Raw genomic sequence first — 25083 nt, forward strand, 5'->3', positions numbered from 1 at the left:
ACGACTGCACCTAATGGTCAGGGGTCCCTTTACCTTTACTAGGCAAACTAAGGCCCAGGGGCCGGATCTGGCCAAATTGCCTTCTAAATCTGGCCCACGGATGGTCCAGGAATCAGCGTGTTTTTACATGAGTAGAATGTGTCCTTTTATTTAAAATGCGTCTTTGGGTTATTTGTGGGGCCTGCCTGGTGTTTTTACATGAGTAGAATGTGTGCTTTTTATTTAAAATATATCTCTGCCTTATTTGTGAGACATAGGAATTCGTTCATTTTTTTTTCTCTTCCAAAATAGAATCCGGCCCCCCACAAGGTCTGAGGGACAGTGGACCGGCCCCCTGCTAAAAAATAGTTTGACGACCCCTGCATTAATCCCAGCTCCCTGCTCCTCCCACGCCCACCTGCCACCCACGTGCAAGAAGCAGCCCTTTGAAGTTTATTATTGATTTCCTTTGTAACCAGTTCGCGACGCCACGTTCTGTTCCCCGCCGCGTTCCTCCGCTCCCCATTGGCTGGCGCTCGATTCCTCCCCTCGCCCGATTGGTTCCGACGCGCCGCAATGTAGCAAAGCTGGCGGGCCAACATTCTGTCCCCGCCCACGCCGGTGAGCAGCTGAATCGAGTCACCTCCGCGTTTAGCTTCGTGCGGATCATCGCTGGAAGACCTTCGTCCTTGCTCCGGCTCCGGGGTAGTTGAAAGGTAGGGTCGTGGTTTAATTGTTTCGGGGTGGCGATCGTATGCAACAGTTCCGGGGTTAAAAAGCAGTTTATATGGGGGAGGGGAGTAAAGGAAATTCCTGGGGTTAAGGGATCCCAGATTTGTTGGGGAACGATTTTAAAAACTGGGTGGGTGAGATTTCTTAATTTTAATGGGCGATGCGTTGGGACTTGTGATCTGCTGGTTCATACCGCGCGTTTAAAATACCCCATAGATTCTTACACTCCCTCAAACTCCCTCTCCCTCCTCAACTCACAGCCCTGTAAAAAACTTTTTTTATACCTGCTTACCTGGGAACAAACTCCATTTAAAAACTGGGTCGGCATGCCTAGGATTGTACTGTTAGGATCGTAAAAAAAAAAAAACCCACAAACCTCCTAATTCCCTGAAAAATTTGATTGTATAATACAGCCTCTCCTTTAATTATGCATACATAGATTTGGCTAAATGTTTTGGGGTTCAAAACTAGCAAATGAGAGAAAGATTCCAAAATGCAGTTAGTATTGTTTTGTTTTTAATGCAAAAGTAGGATCAAAATATGCCTCGGAACTCCCCCTTTGGATAGTTCTGGAATGCTTTTGTTTAAAAGTGGAGCGGACAGGGGGCATTCCCCCCCCTCCAACCTTCTAGGGTTTGCTTCCGGAGTGGAGTTCTTTTTTTAAAAAAAAGGAATTTCGACGTGTTGTGAGGGTGTATTTGCATGTGAAAGTGTTTTCTGTGTGGCTTCAACAAAAGGAGATGTTGGCTTCACTGCAAAGCGATTCAGAGTTTCACTGCAAAGCGATTCAGAGCGCACACACCCACCCACCAACCCACCCTAGCTAATAACAAAAGCACCCATGGGATTTAACTTCCAAGGCAAGGAAGTTCAGCACCGGCAAGTTAATGAGTAAATAACATCTTGGTGATCCTGGTGAGAACTTCTAGCTCTCTTAAGCAACTTGGACTTCCTAAGAGGGCAATTTGGTCCTGGTTTTCAGCTGCAGTCTTAACAGCCTTCTCTGCTATTATTCAAGAGGTCGAGCGAAGGTACAGTGGTACCTCGGGTTACATACACTTCAGGTTACATACGCTTCAGGTTACAGACTCCGCTAACCCAGAAATAGTACCTCGGCTTAAGAACTTTGCTTCAGGATGAGAACAGAAATCGTGCTCCGGCGGCAGCAGGAGGCCCCACTGGCTAAAGTGGTGCTTCAGGTTAAGAACAGTTTCAGGTTAAGAACGGATCTCCAGAACAAATTAAGTACGTAACCAGAGGTACCACTGTATGTGCATTTAAGGAGAATTGGAAAGGCCCGTGAGCTATTTAAAACACCTTTTTTTAAAAAGGGGGACCCTTTTCAATCTGAGGGGGCTGCACTTCCTTCTGGGGTCGACATGAAAAAGCAAGCAGAGCAATTACTGCAAATCTTAACTTTGTAAAGTGTAGACACACTCTTTTCCTCCATACAGACAAGCAAATTTAGATCAGGGCTCAACAATTTTGGTCAGCCCTCATGCATGTTCACTTCATCAAAACTGGCCCTCTTTGAAAAAAGTTTGGACACCCCCGCAAGGGTCTGATCCTATGCAGGCTTTTTAAGTGGGACTTACTCCTGTGAGAGGGACGCGGGTGGCGCTGTGGTCTAAACCACAGAGCTTAGGACTTGCCAATCGGAAGGTCGGCGGTTCGAATCCCTGCGACGGGGTGAGCTCCCGTTCTTCCGTCCCAGCTCCTGCCAACCTAGCAGTTTGAAAGCACGTCAAAGTGCAAGTAGATAAATAGGTACCGCTCCGGCGGGAAGGGAAACGGCGTTTCCGTGCGCTGCTCTGGTTCACCAGAAGCGGCTTAGTCATTCTGGCCACATGACCCAGAAGCTGTACGCCGGCTCCCTCGGCCAGTAAAGCGAGATGAGCACTGCAACCCCAGAGTTGGTCACGACTGGATTAACTGTCAGGGGTCCTTTGTTGTTGTTGTTTAGACTTTTAGTCTATCCGACTCTTCGTGATCCCCTGGACCAGAGTACGGCAGGCACTCCTGTCTTCCACTGCCTTCTGTAGTTTGGTCAAACTCATGCTGGTAGCTTCGAGAACACTGTCCCACCATCTCGTCCTCCGTCGTCCCATTCTCCTTCTGCCCTCCATCTTTCCCAACATTAGGGTCTTTTCCAGGGAGTCTTCTCTTCTCCTGAGGTGGCCAAAGTCTTGGAGCCTCAGCTTCAGGATCTGTCCTTCCAGTGAGCACTCAGGGCTGATTTCCTTCAGAATGGAGAGGTTGGATCTTCTTGCAGTCCATGGGACTCTCAAGAGTCTCCTCCAGCACCAGAATGCAATTGCAGGGGTCCTTTACCTTTTTACTCCTGTGAGTGCATACCTACTTAATTTATAGAGCTGTCCCATAGCAGGAGGACTCTAGGAAGTCAGGGTGAGAATGTCAGGACTGGGACCTGGCAGGTCACAGTTCAAATCATCACTCGGTCATGAATCCCACTGGGCAACCTTGGAGCCAGATGCTCTTGGCCTGCTTCGCAGATTTGTTGTCGTGATTAACTGAGATGCGGATGAACCAGGGGCTCCTGGGAGAGAAAGGCAGGAGATGAATGCAGCAAATAAAGCTATGGTTTTCCCAGTAGTGATGTGTGAAGTGAGAGCTGGACCATAATGAAGGCTGATCGTCAAAGAATGGATGCTTTTGAATTCTGGTGCTGGAGGAGACTCTTGAGAGTCCCATGGACTGCAAGAAGATCAAACCGATCCATTCTGAAGGAAATCAGCCCTGAGTGCTCACTGGAAGGACAGATCCTGAAGCTGAGGCTCAAAGACTTTGGCCACCTTGTGAGAAGAGAGGACTCCCTGGAAAAGACCCTGATGCTGGGAAAGATGGAGGGCACAAGGAGAAGGGGATGACAGAGGACGAGATGGTGGGACAGTGTTCTCAAAGCTACCAGCATGAGTTAGACCAAACTGCGGGAGGCAGTGGAAGACAGGAGTGTCTGGCGTGCTCTGGTCCAGGGGGTCACAAAGAGACGGACATGACTAAATGACTAAACAGCAACACTTAAGGAAACCGGAGGGGCCAGCCAGACGGGGATGCCAGTCACCACCCTGGCATTCAGAGATCACCTGGCACCAGGCAGATTTCTAACACTGACTTCTAGTGAAGGTCAGTATAAGATAGGGCAGGGCTCAGCAAGGTTTATCTTGCCTGGGCTGGATCCGTCCCACGGAGAGCCCTCCGTGGCCTGGATCACATGTGCGTGAGCTCGCACGCCTGTGATTTTCTACGCATGTGCAGATGCGGTTTTCAGTGTCTTCGCAGGTGCAGTTTTCGGCGCTGCAGAAGCGAGTCCCTGCGCCACACTGTGCCAGTTTAGCACGGTGCATGAGGGGGCAATTCAGTTCAGGAGTGGCTCATGGGCCAGTCAAACGACCTCCGCGGGCTGCTTCCAGCCCATGGGCCTTAGGTTGCTGACCCCTGAGATAGGGGAAGGAGTTGGTCGTTGAATGCATGGAGAAGGTCGTCCGGTTCAATCCTGGATATCTCTCAAGTCGGACTGGGAATGACCAGCCCTGGGGAGCTGTTCCCAATCCGAGCCAACACTACTGAGCAGGGCGGATTTGATTTAAATCAAATCACGATTTAAATCACTAGTCAGTAAGGCTTGATTTAAATCACTAGTCAGTAAGACTTGCTTTAAATCTTTTTTATTTAACAGAAAGACTTATTCTTGATAGTATAATCTTAATACAATGGGTTACATACGCTTCAGGTTACAGACTCCGCTAACCCAGAAATAGTGCTTCAGTTTAAGAGCTTTGCTTCAGGATGAGAACAGAAATCGTGCTCCGGCGGCAGCGGGAGGCCCCATTAGCTAAAGTGGTGCTTCAGGTTAAGAACAGTTTCAGGTTAAGTATGGACCTCCGGAACGAATTAAGTCCTGAACCCGAGGTACCACTGTATTTACAACCAGATGAAGGTTTTCATTTTTGGAATAATAAATGTTCAGAGTGGTTACTGGTTATACTATTACTGGTTATACTATTAGAAATACACAGACAGGCAATTATGAAATTATGGTTTATATTTGGGCAACTTTAATGCTGTACTTGATTGGAAGGAGAAAAAGAAACATTTCCTTCATAACAATTTAAACCATTTATTTAACTAAAACAGTAACATTGTAGCATATGTGTCCACGTTTGTTAACTGATGTGGTTTAAACAATTTTTTAAAAAAACATACTTAGTCTGAGTTTTAGCACACGTGAAAAACTTAAAGGCAAATCCTTATTTCCTGATGAATAGCCTTTGCACTGTAGTGTAACTTAAGCAGAAAGCTATCTTTAGGAAGATTTCTTCTCCGAAAGAATTTTATTTTAAAAATCCGATTTAAATTTTAAAAATCCAATAAATAAATAAATAAAAATCTGATTTATTTTTTTAAAAAAATCATTGGCTTTTATCCACCCTGCCCATGGCAGAAAGCAGCTTTGTATGTTGCAAGATGTTGCTAAGTGGGTACAGGTGAAACACTTCCAGGCATGCAGAGATTTCCAGCTCTCATAGAATCATAGAATCATAGAGTTGGAAGAGACCACAAGGGCCATGGAGTCCAACCCCCTGCCAAGCAGGAAACACCATCAGAGCACTCCTGACATATGGTTGTCAAGCCTCTGCTTAAAGACCTCCAAAGAAGGAGACTCCACCACACTCCTTGGCAGCAAATTCCACTGTCAAACAGCTCTTACTGTCAGGAGGTTCTTCCTAATGTTTAGGTGGAATCTTCTTTCTTGTAGTTTGGATCCATTGCTCTGTGTCCGCTTCTCTGGAGCAGCAGAAAACAACCTTTCTCCCTCCCTGTGTGACATCCTTTTATATATTTAAACATGGCTATCATATCACCCCTTAACCTCCTCTTCTCCAGGCTAAACATGCCCAGCTCCCTTAGCCGTTCCTCATAAGGCATCGTTTCCAGGCCTTGGACCATTTTGGTTGCCCTCCTCTGGACCCGTTCCAGTTTGTCAGTGTCCTTCTTGAACTGTGGTGCCCAGAACTGGACACAGTACTCCAGGTGAGGTCTGACCAGAGCAGAATACAGTGGCACTGTTACTTCCCTTGATCTAGATGCTATACTCCTATTGATGCAGCTCTCGGCGAATGTTGACACGGGAAGGAGGCAGTTGTGAGGTGCATGGCTGTTGCATGTACGTGCTCTGAGTCATCAAAGCCTGACCTTCCAGGCAGGAGGTTGTAAGCTGCAGGCTGTGTCCTCAAATGAGTACGGCCCTTCTCTGCCAGAGGCAGGCAGCCCAGTAGGGCAAAGTTGACTCTCTGAACGGGACCTGAGCGCATTCGTCTGACATGCCCAGGTGGGGCTGTTCTTGATCACATGTGTCACTTCTTCTTCTTTTTAAAGAATATTTATTCCAGTTTTAAAAATTACAAAAGAAAACACTGGATTAAGCAAGAAAAAACAAGACCATGAATACAGACAAGCACAACAAAGAATTAAAAAAACCCCAGAAAAATACAAGCAATTAAGAAAAAAAAGGGGGGGGGACAAATCAAACCTTCCCATAACTTATTTTCCATTTCCTTATTTCCTTGACCTCCTCACACCTCCCTTTTTTGTATTCTAGAGAGTTTCGTTGGATTCTATTGTACATCTCCAAACTTCAGAGATGTCACCCCCCCAAAAAAAGAAAACCCATGTTGCTTCTCATTTTTCTAATCTGAAACTCAGCTCTCCACATTTCCACACCAGTTTGCAATTTTTTGAAAAACAAGTCCTCGTGATAATAATGATTTATTATTTATACCCCGCCCATCCGGCTGGGCTTCCCCAGCCACTCTGGGCAACTTCCAAAAAAATGCTTCCCATAACTTGTTTTTCATTTGCTTGTTTCCTTGACCTCCTCACACCTCCCTTTTTTGTATTCTAGTTCAATTAGGTATTTCAGCAAATCCTTTCCATCTTTGTTTTTATCCTAATAATTTATCTTAACATACTGTGATTTTACACTCTCTCCTTTCACCAATTAACTATCCATTTTTACTTAATCCTTTATATCGTTTCTGCTAAAACCACATAACTTCATTCCAACATCCTTCTAACATTCCTTAATTTTACAATGTTTCTGTAAATAAACTTTAAATTTCTTCCAATCTTCTTCCACCAACTCTTCTCCTTGGTCTCGGATTCTGCCAGTCATTTCCGCCAGTTCCATATAGTCCATCACCTTCATCTGCCATTCTTCCCGGGTGGGTAAATCTTGTGTCTTCCAGTACTTTGCAATAAGTATTCTTGCTGCTGTTGTTGCATACATAAATAAAGTTCTGTCCTTCTTTGGCACCAATTGGCCGACCATGCCCAGGAGAAAGGCCTCTGGTTTCTTCTGAAAGGTATATTTAAGTACCTTTTTCATTTCATTATAGATCATCTCCCAGAATGTCTTAATCCTTGGGCATGTCCACCAAAGGTGAAAGAATGTACCTTCAATCTCTTTACATTTCTAACATTTGTTATCGGGCAAATGATAAATTTTTGCAAGCTTGACTGGTGTCATGTACCACCTATATATCATTTTCATTATATTATCTCTTAGGGCATTACATGCCGTAAATTTCATACCTGTGGTCCATAACTGTTCCCAGTCAGCCATCATAATGTTATGTCCAGCATCTTGTGCCTATTTTATCATAACAGATTTCACCATTTCATCCTGAGTATTCCATTTCAACAGCAAGTTATACATTCTTGACAAGTTCTTAGTTTTAGGATCTAACAGTTCTGTTTCCAATTTGATTTCTCCACCTGCAAACCAATTTTCTTATCCAAATTAAAAGCCTCCATTATTTGATAATAATGAAGCCAATCCCGTACTTTGTTTTTTTTAGTTTTTCAAAACTCTGCAGCTTTAATCTGTCTCCTTCTTGTTCCAATATTTCCCAATATTTTGGCGCAGGTGAAATACTTCCAGGCATGCGGAGATTTCCAGCTCTCGGTGAATGTTGACACGGGAAGGAGGCAGTTGTGAGGTGCATGGCTGTTGCATGTACGTGCTCTGAGTCATCAAAGCCTGACCTTCCAGGCAGGAGGTTGTAAGCTGCAGGCTGTGTCCTCAAATGAGTAAGGCCCTTCTCTGCCAGAGGCAGGCAGCCCACTAGGGCAAAGTTGACTCTCTGAACGGGACCTGAGCGCATTCGGCTGACATGCCCAGGTGGGGCTGTGCTTGATCACATGTGTCACTTCTTTTTAAAAAAAAATAATAATAATATTTATTCCAGTTTTAAAAATTACAAAAGAAAACACTAGATTAAGCAAGAAAAAACAAGGCCATGAATACAGACAAGCAAAAAAAAGAATAAAAAACCCCAGAAAAATACAAGCAATTAAGAAAAAAAAAGGGGGGGGGACAAATCAAACCTTCCCATAACTTATTTTCCATTTCCTTATTTCCTTGACCTCCTCACACCTCCCTTTTTTGTATTCTAGTTCAATTAGATATTTCAGCAAATCCTTTCCATCTTTGTTTTTATCCCAATAATTTATCTTAACATACTGTAATTTTACACTCTCTTCTTTCACCAATTAACTATCTATTTTTACTTAATCCTTTATATCATTTCTGCTAAAACCACATAACTTCATTCCAACAGCCTTCTAACATTCCTTAATTTTACAATGTTTCTGTAAATAAACTTTAAATTTCTTCCAATCTTCTTCCACCAACTCTTCTCCCTGGTCTCGGATTCTGCCAGTCATTTCCGCCAATTCCATATAGTCCATCACCTTCATCTGCCATTCTTCCCGGGTGGGTAGATCTTGTGTCTTCCAGTACTTTGCAATAAGTATTCTTGCTGCTGTTGTGGCATACATAAATAAAGTTCTGTCCTTCTTTGACACCAATTGGCTGACCATGCCCAGGAGAAAGGCCTCACGTGTGTCACTTCTTACATCTGTAGCGCAGAACAGTCAAGTTTCTTTCCTTTTTTAAATAATTTTTATTGATTTTAACATATAAATTATAAAATGTACCACAAAACTTATCACTTATGCAATCTTTTTAGACTTCCATTAGCACCTCTGATGATCCACCGTTTTAACCACTTCTTATGCATTTCTTAACTTTATATTGCCTTTACATCTCTTAACAAACCATCCTTCCCCTTCTCCATTTTTGCAATACTTCCAATAATACTCCTCACAAAACTTCTTGCAAACCTACAAACGTCATCTGATCTTCACAAATACTTTTCAAATAGTCCGTAAATTTCCTCCAGTCTTCCGTGAATTTCTGGTCCCGCCAGTTTCGAATACTTCCCGTTAGTTTATCTAGTTCTGCATAGTCCATTAACTTCATCCTCCATTCTTCAATCGTCGGTAATTCTTCTTGCTTCCATTTTTGGGCCAATAATATTCTTGCTGCTGTTATTTCAGAACGGTCAAGTTTCAGTTCCCTGTATCTTCAAAGTCAGACTGGGGCTTCGTTGGTAGAGCACAGGATTCTTAATCTCAGGAAGGGGTCCGCTTCCAACAATTCTATGATTTTATGATTCTAATAATAAGAATAAGAATACAGTCATACCTCTTGTTACGTTCGGTTCAGGTTACGTCTTTTCAGGGTGCGTCCTGCGGTGACCCGGAAGTAACAGAACGGCTTACTTCCAGGTTTCGCCACATGCGCAGACACTCAGAATGATGTCGTGCGCAGAAGCAAGCGAATCACAACCTGCGCACTCACAGACGGTGCTTGCGTTCTGCTCATGATGCAAACAGGACTCCGGAATGGATCCTGTTCGCAACCAGGGGCACCACTGTAAGGTAAAGGGACCCCTGACCATTAGGTTCAGTTGTGGCCGACTCTGGGGTTGCGGCGCTCATCTTGCTTTATTGGCCGAGGTAGCCGGCGTACAGCTTCCAGGTTATGTGGCCAGCAAGACTAAACTGCTTCTGGCGAACCAGAGCAGCGCACGGAAACGCCATTTACCTTCCCGCCGGAGGGGTGCCTATTTATCTACTTGCACTTTGACGTGCTTTCGAACTGCTAGGTTGGCAGGAGCAGGGACCGAGCAACGGGAGCTCATCCCGTCGCGGGGATTCAAACCGCCAATCTTCTGATCGGCAGGTCCTAGGCTCTGTGGTTTAACCCACAGCGATAATTATTATTATTATTATTATTATTATTATTATTATTATTATTATTTATTATTTATAAACTGCCCACCTGGCTGGGTTTCCCCAGCCACTTTGGGCGGCTCCCGACAGAATCCTGGGCAGGTGTTTGACACCAACCCACCCACCCTTGCAATTATAATAATATTATTTGTTGTTACCTGCATTTATAACATCCTCCCATTCTCAGCCACAAACCCAAGGAGCTCAAGGTATTGTGTACAAGGTTCCCCTCCCTGTCCTCATTTAATCCTCACAACAACTCTGCGAGGCGGGTTCCGCTGAGAGGCAGGGACTGGCCTCAGGTAACACCCAGTGTGGTTCATGGTATATCCTGGTATTCCACCCGCTCCTCCAATAAACTCCCAAAGATGGGCTGTTGTCACTCAGCTTCATTGCATATCCACACATCCTGGTGTGTACGAGAGAGGGAGGAAAACAACAACAACAATTTGTTATTTATACCCCACCCATCTGGCTGGGTTCCCCCAGCCACTCTGGGCGGCTCCCAACAGAATATTCAAAACACGGTCAAAGGTCAAACATTAAAAACTTCCCTAAACAGGGCTGCTTTCAGATGTCTTCTAAAAGTCAGATAGTTGTTTATTTGCTTGATATCTGATGGGAGGGCGTTCCACAGGCGGGTGCCACCACCGAGAAGGCCCTCTGCCTGGTTCCCTGTAACCTCATTTCTCGCAGGGAGGGAACTGCAAGAAGACCCTTGGAGCTGGACCTCAGTGTCTGGGCTGGACGATGGGGGTGAAGACGCTCCTTCAGGTATACTGGGCCGTTTAAGGCTTTAAAGGTCAGCACCAAAAGTTTGAATTGTGCTCGGAAACATCCTGGGAGCCAGTGTAGGTCTTTCAGGACCGGTGTTATACAATCCCGGAGACCGCTCCCAGTTCCCATTCTAGTTCCCGCATTCTGGATTAGTTGTAGTTTCCAGGTCAGAAGAAGAAGAAGAGTTTGGATTTGATATCCCGCCTTTCACTCCCCTTCAGGAGTCTCAAAGTGGCTAACATTCTCCTTTCCCTTCCTCCCCCACAACAAACACTCTGTGAGGTGAGTGGGGCTGAGAGACTTCAGAGAAGTGTGACTGGCCCAAGGTCACCCAGCAGCTGCAGGTGGAGGAGCGGGGAATCGAACCCGGTTCACCAGATTACGAGACTACCGCTCTTAACCACTACACCACACTGGCTCTCAGGTCACCTTCAAAGGTAGCCCCACGGAGAGTGCATTGCAGTAGTCCAAGCGGGAGATAACCAGAGCAGGTACCATTCTGGCAAGACAGTCTGTGGGCAGGGAGGGTCTCAGCCTGCGTACCAGATGGAGCTGGTAGACAGCCGCCCTGGACACAGAATTGACCTGTGCCTCCATGGACAGCTGTGAGTCCAAAATGACTCTCAGCCTGCGTACCAGATGCAAAATCTCTTGTATCTGTGAGCGACGTACCTGCCTTGCTCCTCAAAGAGCCACAAAGTATGTTCTAAAGACTATAATGTAACTTAAACAGAAAACTATCTAAAAATCAGATAGTTGCTATTTCCTTGGCATCTGATGGGAGGGCATTCCACAGGGCGGGCGCCACCACCAAGAAGGCCCTCTGCCTGGTTCCCTTAACCTCACTTCTCACAGGAAGGGAACTGCCAGAAGGGCCTCAGAGCTGGACCTCAGTGTCCAGGCTGGACGATGGGGATGGAGAGCCTCCGTCAGGTATACTGGGCCGAGGCAGTTTGGGACTTTCAAAGTCAGCACCATGCATTTAAAGTACTGTGATGCCTCTTTCAACCTGTTGTATTCCCAGAGCAACCATTCTCAGAGCTGTTTAACAACCAATACCTATTCACAAGGAACTCTGGGATGGTTTCCCTGGGAGGAGATTCTCTTTAACCATCTCGTTGTCACCTCCTTTCCCCCAATTGACAGGCAGCTGTCAAGTTCCTGGACCTCGTGTGATGTTTTCCTTGGAACCATGTCTTTTAAAAAAAAGAATGAGTTTTCAGTGTTCTACGTTTCAAAATAAACATTTTACAAACTTTAAAATACCCAGTGACTTCCCTTCTACTCCTTCCATGGTTCACATTAACATATCATACATTCCTGCCTATTTTGCTAGAAACATTCAAATCAGTTTTCCGCTTTTACATCAATCAAACATTGTTTGTCGTATTTGTTTTAATGCTGCCAGTGATTTCAGCTGTGCACAATTATTTTCAACGTATTCGATAGATATTTTCCACTCTTCTTTAAATATACGTTCTTCTAGCACTCTTATTCTCTGTTTCCAGCCTACAAGTTCTGAATATTCTAACATCTTAAATTGGCAATTCTTTTTACATGGGACTTCGCTCACTTTACATTTTTGGGCTAACACAACATGGGCCACTGTTGTTGCTTATTCTGTCTGGTTTAAAAAGGTAAAGGGACCCCTGACCATTAGGTCCAGTCGTGGCCGACTCTGGGGTTGCGGCGCTCATCTCGCTTTATTGGTCGAGGGAGTCGGCATACAGCTTCCGGGTCATGTGGCCAGCAGGACTAAGCCGCTTCTGGCGAACCAGAGCAGCGCACGGAAATGCCGTTTACCTTCCCACCAGAGTGGTACCTATTTATCCACTTGCACTTTGACGTGCTTTCAAACTGCTAGGTTGGCAGGAGCTTACCCCGTCATTGCGGAGATTCGAACCGCTGACCTTCTGATCGGCAAGTCCTAGGCTCTGTAGTTTAACCCACAGCGCCACCCGCATCCCTCTGCTTGGCTTATTCCAAACAAAAAGGACTTTAGGGGAGGAGGAGCTAAATTTAAATATATATTTTTCAATTCATTATAAATCATTTCCCAATATTGTACTGTTATAGCCCCATAATGGAAAAACCTGAGTTTCAAGTCTGGAAAATGCGTTCGGTTGGGCTGTTTGCCAGGAATTAAAGAGAAGAGCATGTATTTGCAGTGCCACAGAGCTGTTGGTTTGCTTAAGCAAAAAATGCAGCGTGACTCATCAAACTGGCATGAACTGGTTTCTCCTCACATTATAACATGAGAACCATTGTTTCTCGTCCACTTATTGGAATTTGAAACAATGGAAGGTTTCGCTTATCTGCCGAGCATCTAGGGAGCAATGCAGGTTAAAAATTCTAAGACACAGCAACAGCCACCCGCTTGGACGACTTGCACAAATTTGTGGAAGCTATCTTCATGCAGTTTCCATTTCAGTAAATCAGAGCTGTCGATAGAACCATCTTCCATGAATTTGTACAGCCCTGGAAAAACAACAACAACGAAGGCCTGCTCATCGACCGTCCCTCAGCGTATCATGTGTCGGGGAGTTCCATAAGTTAACTGGCCATTGTGGGGCAGAAGCGACGTCCCTCCTGCCTCTCCTGACAGCTTCTTCCTCCTCTCTTTTAGCTGTGCTATGACGTCGGAAGGAAGTCCCGTGAGCGACACGGCTCCCGAAAACCAAGAGCCTGATCAGCAGGTATGGGGGGGGTGAGTCCCTTCACCCCAAGCTGGGTGTTGGTTGCTGGCGGTTTCTGGGCCCCGATCTGCCCCTCCTGTCTTCATGGCCAAATACCTGTGCCCCTCTATTCCAGGTAGGAGATTTCAGTCAGTCAGTCAGTTTTATTGCACATAGCCAAAGGCTGCTGCAATGTACACAAAGGTAAAGGTAAAGGGACCCCTGACCATTAGGTCCAGTCGTGGCCGACTCTGGGGTTGTGGCGCTCATCTCGCTTTATTGGCCGAGTGAGTACAGCTTCCAGGTCATGTGGCCAGCAGGACTAAGCCGCTTCTGGCGAACCAGAGCAGCGCACGGAAATGCCGTTTACCTTCCCGCTGGAGTGGTACCTATTTATCTACTTGTGCTGGCGTGATTTCAAAGTGCTAGGTTGGCAAGAGCAGGGACCGAGCAACGGGAGCTCACCCCGTCGCGGGGATTCGAACTGCCGACCTTCTGATCGGCAACTCCTAGGCTCTGTGGTTTAACCCACAGCGCCACCCGCATCCCCAATAAACAATGTACTGCACTATAAAATAAATAAGACAGTATTGTAGAGGATAAAAATTAAAATGCTTTCTTACCTGCGCTGGTGATAGTCATTGTTTGTAGGGGGGGCTTTTATCCATTTCCGCAGTCACCAATCAATCCATCAGTAGCTGAACTGGGCCTCACACAGTCACAAAAACAAATGAACTGAAAAGCCTCAAAAATAAATAGCAAAAACAAAAGCGGCAAACTTAATCTGTTCCGGAAGTCCGTTTGACTTCTGAAATGTTCGAAAACCAAGGCACAGCTTCTGATTGGTTCAGGCGCCCCGGAAACAATAGCCGACAGCCGCATTGGACGTTCAGCTTCTGACAAATGTTCGAAAACCGGAACACTTACTTCGGGGTTTCGGCGTTTGGGAACCAAGGCGTTTGAGAACCAAGGCACCACTGCAAATGAGCTCCCCAAATGATAATAATAATTCTTCTCTTTCTCTGGTAGAATGTGGTCAGTCGAGTGGTCGGCCTCCCGCTGGTCAGTTCGACCTTCGACATGGTCTCCTCAGCTTACGCCTCCACAAAAGAGACCCACCCTTACCTCAAGTCCGTCTGTGACGTGGCGGAGAAGAGTGTGAAGACCCTCACGGCGGCGGCCGTTGGCGGCGCCCAACCTCTCCTGACGAAGCTGGAACCTCAGAGTGGGTGACGCTGTCGAATTGCTGTTTTGTTGCATGCCTTGGTTAAGAAACTGTGGCACGTACCCTCGCCTCCTCACTATATGCTTAAAGCGCAGGGCGTTCCCCCAGAGGATCCTGGGAACTGTAGTTTGCACCTCACCACTGGCAAACTATGGTTCTCAGGATTCTTCGGCAGAGGAAGGGAGTCACATGCTTTGAATATGTTTTCGGTGCATGGCATGACACCAAAAGAAGGATCTCGTAGCTCACACCCGTACCTTGCATTTTATATATATATATATATATATATATATACACACACACACACACACACACACACACACACACACACAGTGGTGCCCCGCAAGACGAAAAACTCGCTAGACGAAAGGGTTTTCCGTTTTTCGAGGTTCTTTGCAAGACGAATTTCCCTATGGGCTTGCTAGGAGTTTTTTCCCTTTTTTTTCCTTTTTCTAAGCCGCTAATGGCCGTGCTTCGCAAGACGAAAAAACCGCTAGACGAAGAGACTCGCGGAACGAATTATTTTCGTCTTGCGAGGCACCACTGTATATATATATATATTAGTTTTTTTAACATATCATTTTCAAGAGCAATTAAACATACTTATTCAAATTTTGGACTTCCATCCTGTCTGAAAATTTTCCAGTCTAATCTCTCAGTATGCATTTCTTATCTTCCCTATTACATTTCTTTGTCCTCCCCCAAACCCTACTTTGGTCAACATCTGAAGAATACAAAGGATTGCTCACAACGTGCAACATTATGGTTGGCCCCAATAAAGCCGTTTTGGGGAGACCAGCTGACCCTCCAGAACAGGGGTCAGCAAACTTTTTCAGCAGGGGGCCAGTCCACTGTACCTCAGACCTTGTGGGGGGCTGGATAAAGACTGTCCTCTCCTAGCAGGCCCCCAGTTCCGGACCAAAACCTTATTCAGCCAACTCTCCGGCTTCTCGGCTTTCACTAGGCATTGGGCCACTGCTGCCAAGATGCCCTGCATGCTTTCCCGAGTTGTCGTGTCCCCACATCGCAGGTTTTTGGAAGCTAGCGATATAATCTCTGTGTCTTTTTAGTTGCAACGGCCAATGAGTATGCTTGCAAAGGGTTGGACAAATTGGAAGAGAAACTGCCTATTTTGCACCAGCCGTCGGAGAAGGTTAGTAATTTTTTCCTTCTTTCCCCACATTATCTGTGTTGAATGCAGAAAGTTCCATTCCAGGCTCCCTAAAACCAAGGGGGTGGCTGCCAATCAGTGTAGGCAGTACTGTACTCAGTGGACCTCTGATCTGATTTTTCCTATGTATTTAAATCTGCCCTTTTTTATATACAGAGGTGCCTCGGTTCTCAAACTTAATCCGTTCTGGAAGTCCGCTCCAAAAACCAAAGCGTTCCAAAAACAAGGCACGCTTTCCCATAGAAAGTCATGCAAAACGGATTAATCTGCTCCAGACTTTTAAAAACAACCCCTAAAACAGCAAGTTAACATGAATTTTACTACCTAACAAGACCACTGATCCATAAAACGGAAGCAACCGACAATGTACTGCGGTCACACAATCAATGCATCGGTAGCTGGACTGGGTTCCACACAGTCACAAAAACAAAACAAAAGGAACGCAGAAACAGAAAGGCGAAATAAATAGCGAAAACAGACAGACCTCAGCGTAACACTCAAAACGGAGCACGTTCGGCGTCTGAAAAATGTTCGCAAACTGGAACACTTACAGTGGTGCCCCGCAAGACGAACGCCTCGCAAGACGAAAAACCCGCTAGACGAAAGGGTGTTCCGTTTTTGGAGGCGCTTCGCTAAACGAATTTCTCTATGGGGTTGCTTCGCAAGACGAAAAAATCTTGCGAGTTCCCGCGTTTTTTTCTCGCTTTTTTCTGCCCTTTCCCTAAGCGCTAAGCCGCTTCTCAGCTGTTCCGCTGATAAGCCGCTTCTCAGCTGTTCTGCTGATAAGCCGCTTCTCAGCTGATCGCTAAAAGCCGCTAGACCGCTAATAGCGCTAATCCGCTAAGCTGTCAATGGGCTTGCTTCGCAAGACGAAAAAACCGCTAGACAAAGAGCCTCACGGAATGGATTAATTTCGTCTTGCGAGGCACCACTGTACTTCCAGGTTTGCAGTTTTGGGGTTCCAAGTTGTTTGAGGACCAAGGCGTTTGAGGACCAGGGTACCACTGTAATCATGGGGACTAGAATCCTGCATTGTTTTTTAGAAGAGCTCATTGGAAGGCCATCTGCTATCTCCCCCTGCCTGAAACCCTAGCTGAGAGCTAGCAGAGCAGTTCTAGCTAAAAGCTGGTCAAAGAAAGAAGGAAGTCAAAAAGAGGGAGGTGTGCTGCGTGACTCGTCCTTTTGTTACCTGGACAGGTAAGGTCAAGCCCACCTTCTATCACATGCAAAAGGAAGGATGCTCCAACCAGGAGGAACAGGAAGTTTTGACTGGCTGGACCAAACATTCCCTCGCATGTCTTCTCTAGCATTACAAGGAATGTTGTACTTACCTGCCTTTCATGGATCACATCCCATAATGTAAACAGCAACCTGCTTTATGTGTTCTGTTGCACAGCAAGATTCTGCTGGTGCAAAACTCTTAACTCGCCGCCATGTTCAAGAAACTCTTGGAGAGCTGGAATGTCAGGAACACGCCGTCATATTTTATCTTGCAGAGTAGAGACCGACTCTCGCATGATGGGAACTTATCCCTGTCTGTGACGTAGGATTACATCTCCCCACAGATTAGGGGGCACAATACTTGCCTGACCCTGGATGCTAGCAACCCACTCTGCGCCACTGCTAAAGATTGAAATGGAAACATCCAACCATTTCTGCCGCGTTTGCCAGAGTGAAACCTCCTGTCTGGTGCAAACTTTGGTGCATAGCATTTTGCTCACTATTTTCCAGGTGGTCGCAGACACAAAGGAGCTGGTCTCTACCAAAGTGACTGGGGCCCGGGACACTGTCTCCGGTACCCTCAACGGGGCGAAGGATGCTGTGGCCGGCGGCGTGAGTGGGGTGGTGGAAATGGCCAAAGGGGCAGTACACGGCGGTGTGGAGATGACCAGATCGGTGGTGGCTGGCAGTGTGAACACCGTCCTGGGGTCCAGAGTGGGTCAAATGGTCACCACTGGCATGGATGTGGTCCTGGGCAAGTCTGAAGAGCTGGTGGACCATTATCTTCCAATGACGGACAAAGAACTGGGTAAGTATCATCCTCGTTAAGAGGATTCCTTTATTCGTATCATTCGTTAAATTTATAGGCTGCACTCCCTCCCAAAGTTACTCAGGGCAGCAAACACACAGGCAGTCAAGCAATAAAATACATTAAAAACCAATTCCTGGACAAATGCAGACCGGGAAAGATACCTGCTTTCGTTTTTTTGCCAATTTTTTTTGATTTTCAAAAAAAAAATCACAAATCAACACCAAATTAATTCAGATTTAAAAGTTGACTTCCCACTCTGCTCCTTAATGTTTCACTTCCCTCCCTAACTTGCTGCTCAATGTTACATACATTTCCAAATTACATTTCAAGAACTTAAAATATTTGAGTGTTTTATCCTTATTTTTTCCCGATTTTCCTCCACTGCTTTCGGTTTTCTTGATGGACCGCTGTGCTCGCCCATTATCTGCACATTGTTTTTATATATGCTGCTCAGAAATAATTAATTGGTTGGCTAGATGTTTTAAATAAATATTTAGAAGATGAGAGAGAGAGAGAGAGAGAGAGAAAGTACCTGCCTGATATTTAACAGGAGGGGGCTATGTTTATCATACTATATATATTTATGCCCCCCTGTCTGAACGGTTACCCTGTTCTCACCATGAACCGTGATGTCGGCAGTTGGTCCTAGAGGTCCCAAGTCCCTGATAGGCAGAATAGGGACCGCCTATCACATGGTGGGAACTTTCCCCTGAATTTTCCCTTTTCTGCCGCATTTGCCAGAGTGAAACCTCCCGTCTGGTGCAAACTTCTGTGCATAGCATTTTAAGTACTAGGCCTTCAAACATAGCGTTTTGTGCATATTGAACTGATACCTTTAACACCATCATAACCATAACCACCACCCCTCTCTCATTCCCAGCTGAACTCGCTACCTCCGTCGAGGGTTTTGAAATAGCCACCGTGGAGCAGCAGAAGGAGCAGAGGAGCTACTTTGTGCGCCTGGGGTCTCTCTCGGCCAAACTCCGTCACCGAGCCTACCAGCACTCTCTGGGCAAGCTGAGGGATGCCAAGCAGAGTACCCAAGATGCCCTCGCCCAGCTGCACCAAACCATTGAGCTGGTAAGAATGCCCTGGAAACAGATCCAGAACCTTTTATTTCTAATCTATTATTATTTATTGGGATATTTTGCTATTGTGTATTTTGTGGGGGGGTTATGCTGTAAACCACCCTATGCACTTAATAAATAATAGTGGTTTACAGATTGAGAAGTGCCCATTGGCTGAGCTGCTATGATGTCACGTAAGGCACATTTCAGCTGCCCAGGGTGAAGGTTCCAGCGATGCAATGTTGGCAAACGATTAGAGGGGTTGGATTGAATGGGTAGAAGACGCACGGGATCTAGGGCATAAAGGAGAGCTTGCCAGAACAGGCCAGTGGTCTAGTGATCACCCAGATTCTTCTGGGAATCTGGCAAGCAGGGCGCAAGCACAACAGCGGTTTCTGATTCCCTGAAACCAGTATTCCGAGCCCTGCCACATCTGACGGTGGATGAGGAACACAGCCATCGTCCCTAGGATCTGCTGATAGCCTTCTGGTCCATGAGTTTGTCCTGTCCACAACCTTCTTTTAAAGCCACCCAACGGGCTGGCTGTCATGGCCTCCTGTGGCAGAGAGTTCCGCAGTTCAGTTGTCAGAATAAGGACTTCCTTTTGCCCACCCTTTCTCTTCCAACACCCAGCTTCGTGGGGTGCCCACTGCCCTCTAATGTTGCGAGAGAAGCTCTCCTCTGTCCACTTTCCGGGGCACCGCGGTGGGTTGGGGACGGAGGTTCGGAGCTTGGCGGGATGGCATGTGCACTGGGCGGCTGGAATGAAGTGAGATTTAACCAGGCGATGTTTGAGGACCCTGGTGAAAACAACCGCATGGACTGCAGAGACGTTGGAGTTGGTAAGCAATGGCTGCATTGCATGGAGGCGTAAAACAATTCTCCATCCACATCAGGCCTTGTCTATACATAACTCGGAGCGCAGTGCTGATGACGTCGAGGTTTCAGGTTCAATCTGCCGCATTCGCCAGAGTGAAACCTTTTGAAACGGATGATCTTTGGGGTTCTGCCCAACTCCATGATTCTATAAAAGGTGCAGGGGAACCTGTTGCCCTCCAGACATTGCTCCCATTGTCCTTGGCCATTCTTGCTGAGGCTGATGGGAGTTGTAGTCCCACGCCATCTCGAGAGCCAAAGGGTTTTCCTTGACCGATAAACAATAGCCGGTGCAGGAGAACGACTGGGTTTTTATTTATTTTTTTAAACAAAAAGAAAAGCAAGCTTCTGGTGTGGTTCCCCTCCCACCCTTTCTTGTCCCTTGTCAGATGGAACATGTCAAACAGGGAGTGGACCACAAACTACATGGCGGCCAAGAGAAGCTACATCAGATGTGGCTGGATTGGAACCAGAAGCAAGCTCAAAGCGATGAGCCACAACACTCCTTGGTCCAGGCAGAGGTAGCTCCACCCTTCCTCTCAGGGGGGTGGGTGGGGAGACCAGCCCCTTCTAAAAGCGAATGACCAGTTAACCCCCACCCCATGCCAAAAAAGGTCCCTTGAGAGACAACCGTCCGATCAAGAATCTGATGCTGTACACCAGGGGTCAGCAAATTTTTTCAGTATTATTTTCTTACCTGCGCTGGTGTAGTCATTGTTTGGATGGAGGCCTTTTATCCATTGCCGCAGTCACACAATCAGTCCAGTCCAACTGGGTTCCGCACAGTCACAGAAATAAACTACCGTATTTTCTGCTTTATAAGACTCACTTTTTCCCTCCTAAAAAGGGGAAATGTGTGTGCGTCTTAGGAGCGAATGCAGGCTGCGCAGCTATCCCAGAAGCCAGAACAGAAAGAGGGATTGCTGCTTTCACTGCGCAGCGATCCCTCTTGCTGTTCTGGCTTCTGAGATTCAGAATATTTTTTTCCCCTTGTTTTCCTCCTCCAAAAACTAGGTGCATCTTGTGGTCTGGTACGTCTTATAGAGCGGAAAGTACAGTAACCAAAAAAGCCTCAAAAACACAAAATAAATGGCAAAAACAAAAGCACCAGACTTAATCCGTTCCAGAAGTCTGTTTGACTTCTGAAATGTTCGAAAACCAAGGCACAGCTTCTGATTGGTGCAGGCGCCCCGAAAACCATAGCCACTTCCCACAAACGTTTGAAAACCAGAACACTTCCTTCTGGGTTTCCGGTGTTTGAGAAGCAAGACATTTGAGAACTAAGGTACCACTGTAGATTATGATCAAAGGCCAAGGTTCTAGACCCTCTTGAGGTGGAGGTAACCCCAGTTTCTAGGAGGGGGGGGGGACGCTGCGCAAGGTTGCCAATGTGGTTCAATGTTTCTCATGGAGGACCTTAAGGTCCATAAATAGCAACACCCTAGAGGTCCCGGGCCCTAAGGAAGTTAGATTAGCTTCAACCAGAGCCAGGGCCTTCTCAACACTGGCCCCAATTTGGTGGAACGCTCTGTCTCATGAGACCAGGGCCCTGCAGGATCTGATCTCTTTCCGCAGGGCCTGTAAGACAGACTTGTTCCGCCTGGCCTTTGGCTTAGAATCAGTTTGATTCCCTCCCCCTCTTTCTTTTTTCCTTTCTCCTCCTGTGATGAGGCTGCATTTTAATGCTTTAATTGTTTTAATGTTGTACAGTGGTACCTCGGGTTACATACGCTTCAGGTTACATACGCTTCAGGTTACAGACTCTGCTAACCCAGAAATAGTGCTTCAGGTTAAGAACTTTGCTTCAGGATGAGAACAGAAATCGTGCTGCGGCAGCAGCAGGAGGCCCCATTAGCTAAAGTGGCGCTTCAGGTTAAGAACAGTTTCAGGTTAAGTACGGACCTCCGGAATGAATTAAGTCCTTAACCCGAGGTACCACTGTATTTTAATCTTGTTTTTTAAGTTGTATTTCAATCAACTTGTTTTTATTATTGGTTGTTAGCTGCCCTGAGCCCGGTCTTGGCTGGGGAGGGCAGGGTATAAATATTATTATTATTATTATTATTATTATTATTATTATTATTATTATTATTATTATTATTCTCCCAGGTGGAATCCCAGTCTCTCGCCCTGCTCAGGGGTCTCACCCAGCAGCTGCAGCTCTCCTGCTTGACCCTCGTGTCCAGCGTCCAAGGCCTTCCCTCCGGCATCCAGGACAGAGTCCAGCAGGTCCGCCAAACCGTCGAGGGTCTCCACTCCTCCTTCTCCGGGGCTCGCTCCTTCCAAGACGTGCCGGCCGCCCTCCTGAGCCAGAGCCGTGAGAGGATTGCCAAGGCGCGCAGCTCGATGGATGAGATGTTGGACTACGTGGTGCAAAACGTCCCCCTCCCGTGGGTGGTGGGACCCTTTGCGCCCAACCTGGTAGAGCTTCCAGATGTGCCACAGACCGATGGCAAGGCGGCAGAGGGAGTTGTCTCCCAGGCCCAGGAAGACCCCGCCGAAAAGCCTAAGACCCCGCAAAAGGAGCCCTCCGAACTGGAGAAGGAACTTTAGAGCTTCTGTGCTGTCCGTTTCTGAAATCTGCAGTGGCTGCAGAGAACCCTTGGGAACCGTAGTATTGCAGGGAAGTCGAGAATATCGAACCTGTAGCCCTCCAGATGTTGTGGCTCTTGGCTTCCAGCACACCTGGAGGACAATAGGTTCCCTGTCTCAAAGACCTGGTGCTTTTTTATTTTCTTCTTGCAGAACTAGAGTTCCCAGGTGTTTCTGGGTGTGCAGAGGTTCAAACAGCACCTGTTGTAATTTAGATGTGCCTTTTTGGAATGCTGAATGGCGGCGGCAACGAAAAAATGGTCTGGATGGTGACCTGCTTTGTGTGTTTGTGTGTTTGACAAATCCATCTCCCATCCTCTAGAAAGAGAATATTGTCCTATTCCCCCATTTAGTCCCTCGCAAATAGCTCAGAACTCTGAAATTTTGAAATGGAAGCAGAAGGGGCCTTGGGTAAGTTACTTACCCAATCTGGGGGCCACTAGAATTTTTGGAATTTACTATTCAAAAAAAAAAAAAAAAGGAGAGAAAAATGGTTTTCTCAAGCTAAGTTCTACTCAAGAGTTAACCGACTGGAATTAACGGTCCGAAGCAATGGGTTCCATCTACTGCTGGCCCTACTCCCGAGTAGACCCGTGCCCAGCATGTCATGGTTCTACTTCCGAGTAGGACTGACAGTGGCTGCAAACCTCTTGAAACGACTGAAGCAAGTGAGCTATGGGCATTATTTTCAGCTAGTCTACTCTTGAGTAAGACTAACACTGGCCATGATCTAACACGGAATCATAGAGTTGGAAGGGACCCATGACGGTCCTCTAACTAGTCCAGCCCCCTTCAACGCAGGAAACTTTTGCCCAACTTGGGACTCGAACCCACGACCCCTGGGATTAGGGGGTCTTATGCCCTATTGACTGAGCTATCCGTGTGTGCCCTATAAATCTTGGTTTTCTAGATTTAGATTCAGGGAATCCCAATGCTTTTAACGTAAGTTTGAACTATTGTTTTAACTATTAGTGAAATGTCTCCTCCTTCACTCTTGCCCTACCCGGTTGTGGCTTTCAGTTTTTGACAATATTTCTCTTCCTTACCCCCCCTCCTCAATTTCTCAAGTTTCTTCCCAATGCCATGGGGGCGAAAAAAAGACCCCACCCTTCTCTTAATGTGGTTCCAGCATGAATCTTGCGTAGCCTCCGTTGGTGGCCTTTCTTTTGTAACATCACAATTCCTCTAGTCTGGGAAACTGCTCTTTAGTGCTCATTCAGAGCAAACAGCCATTCAGGTTTCCAGTGGGTTGCTGTTTGTTCCTATTTCGAGCTAAAGAGCAGGCTTTGTTTGTTTTTTTCTGGGAAAGGAGAAGGACAAGGCGGCAAGCACTTGGAACTGTCCGAGCGCAGGTCAAGAGGAACTTTGGGTGGGCCCTGGAATCAACGCCGGTCCCGAGAAATCCAGCCTGAAGTGCCGCTAACGTTTTTGTACCTCCGTAGAATTGTTTTACTTCCAGAATAAAGAAATGACTTCTTTTGAGCTGTGGATCTCTCAGCGGTTTTTGATACCATCGACCAGGGTCTCCTCCTAGACTGTCCAGGATGATGATATTATTATTATTAATATAATTTTAATATTTTTACACTGTCCAGCTTCCCACAAATAAAAAAGCATAATAAAACATCAGGTATTAAAATCATTAAAAGCCTCCTGATACAGGGCTACCTTCAGGTGTCTTCTAAAAGTCATGTTGTTCTTTATCTCCTTGACATCTGACGGGAAGGCATTCCAAAGGGAGGGTGCCACTACTGAGAAGGCCCTCTGCCTGGTTCCCTGTTACCTCACCTCTCGCAGTGAGAGAACCACCAGAAGGCCTTCAGAGCTGGACCTCAGTGTCCGGGCTGAACGATGGGGGTGGAGACGCTCCTTTAGGTCTACTGGGCCGAGGCCATTGAGGGCTTTCAAGGTCAGCACCAACACTTTGAACTGTGCTCAGAAATGTCCTGGGAGCCAATGTAGGTCTTTCAGGACTGGTGTTATATGGTCCTGGCGGCTGCTCCCAGTCACCAGTCTGGCAGCCACGATATTGGTTGTTATTTCTGAGTTACCTTCAAAGGTAGCCCCACGAAGAGCACTTTGCTGTAGTCCAAGCGGGAGATAACCAGAGCATGCACCACTCTGGCGAGACAGGCTGCAGACAAGGTCTCAACCAGCATGCCAGATGGTGCTTGTAGATTCAACACTCCCCTCCTGGGTTTTCCAGCAACAGGCATTTGGAGGCATATTCAGACTACATTATAAGTCCCTGCCTCATTCGTTTGTTCTTGTGACCATGTTGATGGTCAATAATTATAATAATAATTTATTTCTATGCCACCTATCTGCCTGGGTTGCCCCAGCCACTCTGGGCGGCTCACAACAAAAAATAGTAAAAACACAATACAAAACTTCCCTGAACAGCTTTATATTTTTAAGAAAAGAATCTCAAAGTGGTTACAAACATACCTCAAAGATAAATCAATCCAGAATAAAACGTCGCTGAAGAAAATATACTTTCAAAGCAACACAATGAACAAAACACATTCTCTCTTTTTTAATTGCTTTTTATTAAATTTTTCACAAACAAAAATAAAACAATCTTTTACAGTCATCATCTTATGTCATCTTATTTACACTGCGTATATTCACACCCAGACTTCCTTCCTTCCCGCTTTGGTTTTCTTAATATATGTCTTCTCTTGTAGATTCTTATTCACCTTCCATACACATCACAGGATTTATATCAACCCTGCTGTAGTCTTTAAACTTCTACAGTTACATCTTATATATGCCACAAATTTACCCCACTGTTCTTC

At 46.2% G+C, this 25083-nt stretch overlaps 1 protein-coding gene across 2 annotated transcripts; it reads left to right on the plus strand.

Moving 5' to 3' along the window:
• The first annotated feature begins 563 nt into the window (after positions 1–563).
• LOC309332923 (perilipin-3-like) lies at positions 564–23767 on the plus strand. Of its 2 annotated transcripts, XM_081846287.1 has the most exons (8): positions 564–695; positions 13274–13343; positions 14352–14547; positions 15618–15700; positions 17450–17747; positions 18631–18830; positions 20083–20214; positions 21803–23767. In XM_081846287.1, the coding sequence occupies exons 2-8, from the start codon at positions 13281–13283 to the stop codon at positions 22244–22246; spliced, it is 1416 nt and encodes a 471-aa protein (XP_081702413.1). In that variant the 5' UTR covers positions 564–695; positions 13274–13280; the 3' UTR covers positions 22247–23767. The 2 variants fall into 2 exon arrangements, with proteins under 2 accessions (XP_081702413.1, XP_081702414.1); XM_081846288.1 differs by lacking the exon at positions 20083–20214.
• Positions 23768–25083: the final 1316 nt, after the last annotated feature.

Source organism: Podarcis erhardii, assembly GCF_964252035.2.
Source record: "Podarcis erhardii genome assembly, chromosome: 18".
NCBI classification, from domain to species: domain Eukaryota; kingdom Metazoa; phylum Chordata; class Lepidosauria; order Squamata; family Lacertidae; genus Podarcis; species Podarcis erhardii.

Bases quoted from the DNA above. Each gene is read 5' to 3' on its own strand.
- LOC309332923 (XM_081846287.1), top strand. From the start codon at position 13,281: ATGACGTCGGAAGGAAGTCCCGTGAGCGACACGGCTCCCGAAAACCAA. The intron at 14,548-15,617 runs GTGGGTGACGCT...GTGTCTTTTTAG, and splicing joins GACGAAGCTGGAACCTCAGA to TTGCAACGGCCAATGAGTAT. The intron at 18,831-20,082 runs GTAAGAATGCCC...GTCCCTTGTCAG, and splicing joins TGCACCAAACCATTGAGCTG to ATGGAACATGTCAAACAGGG.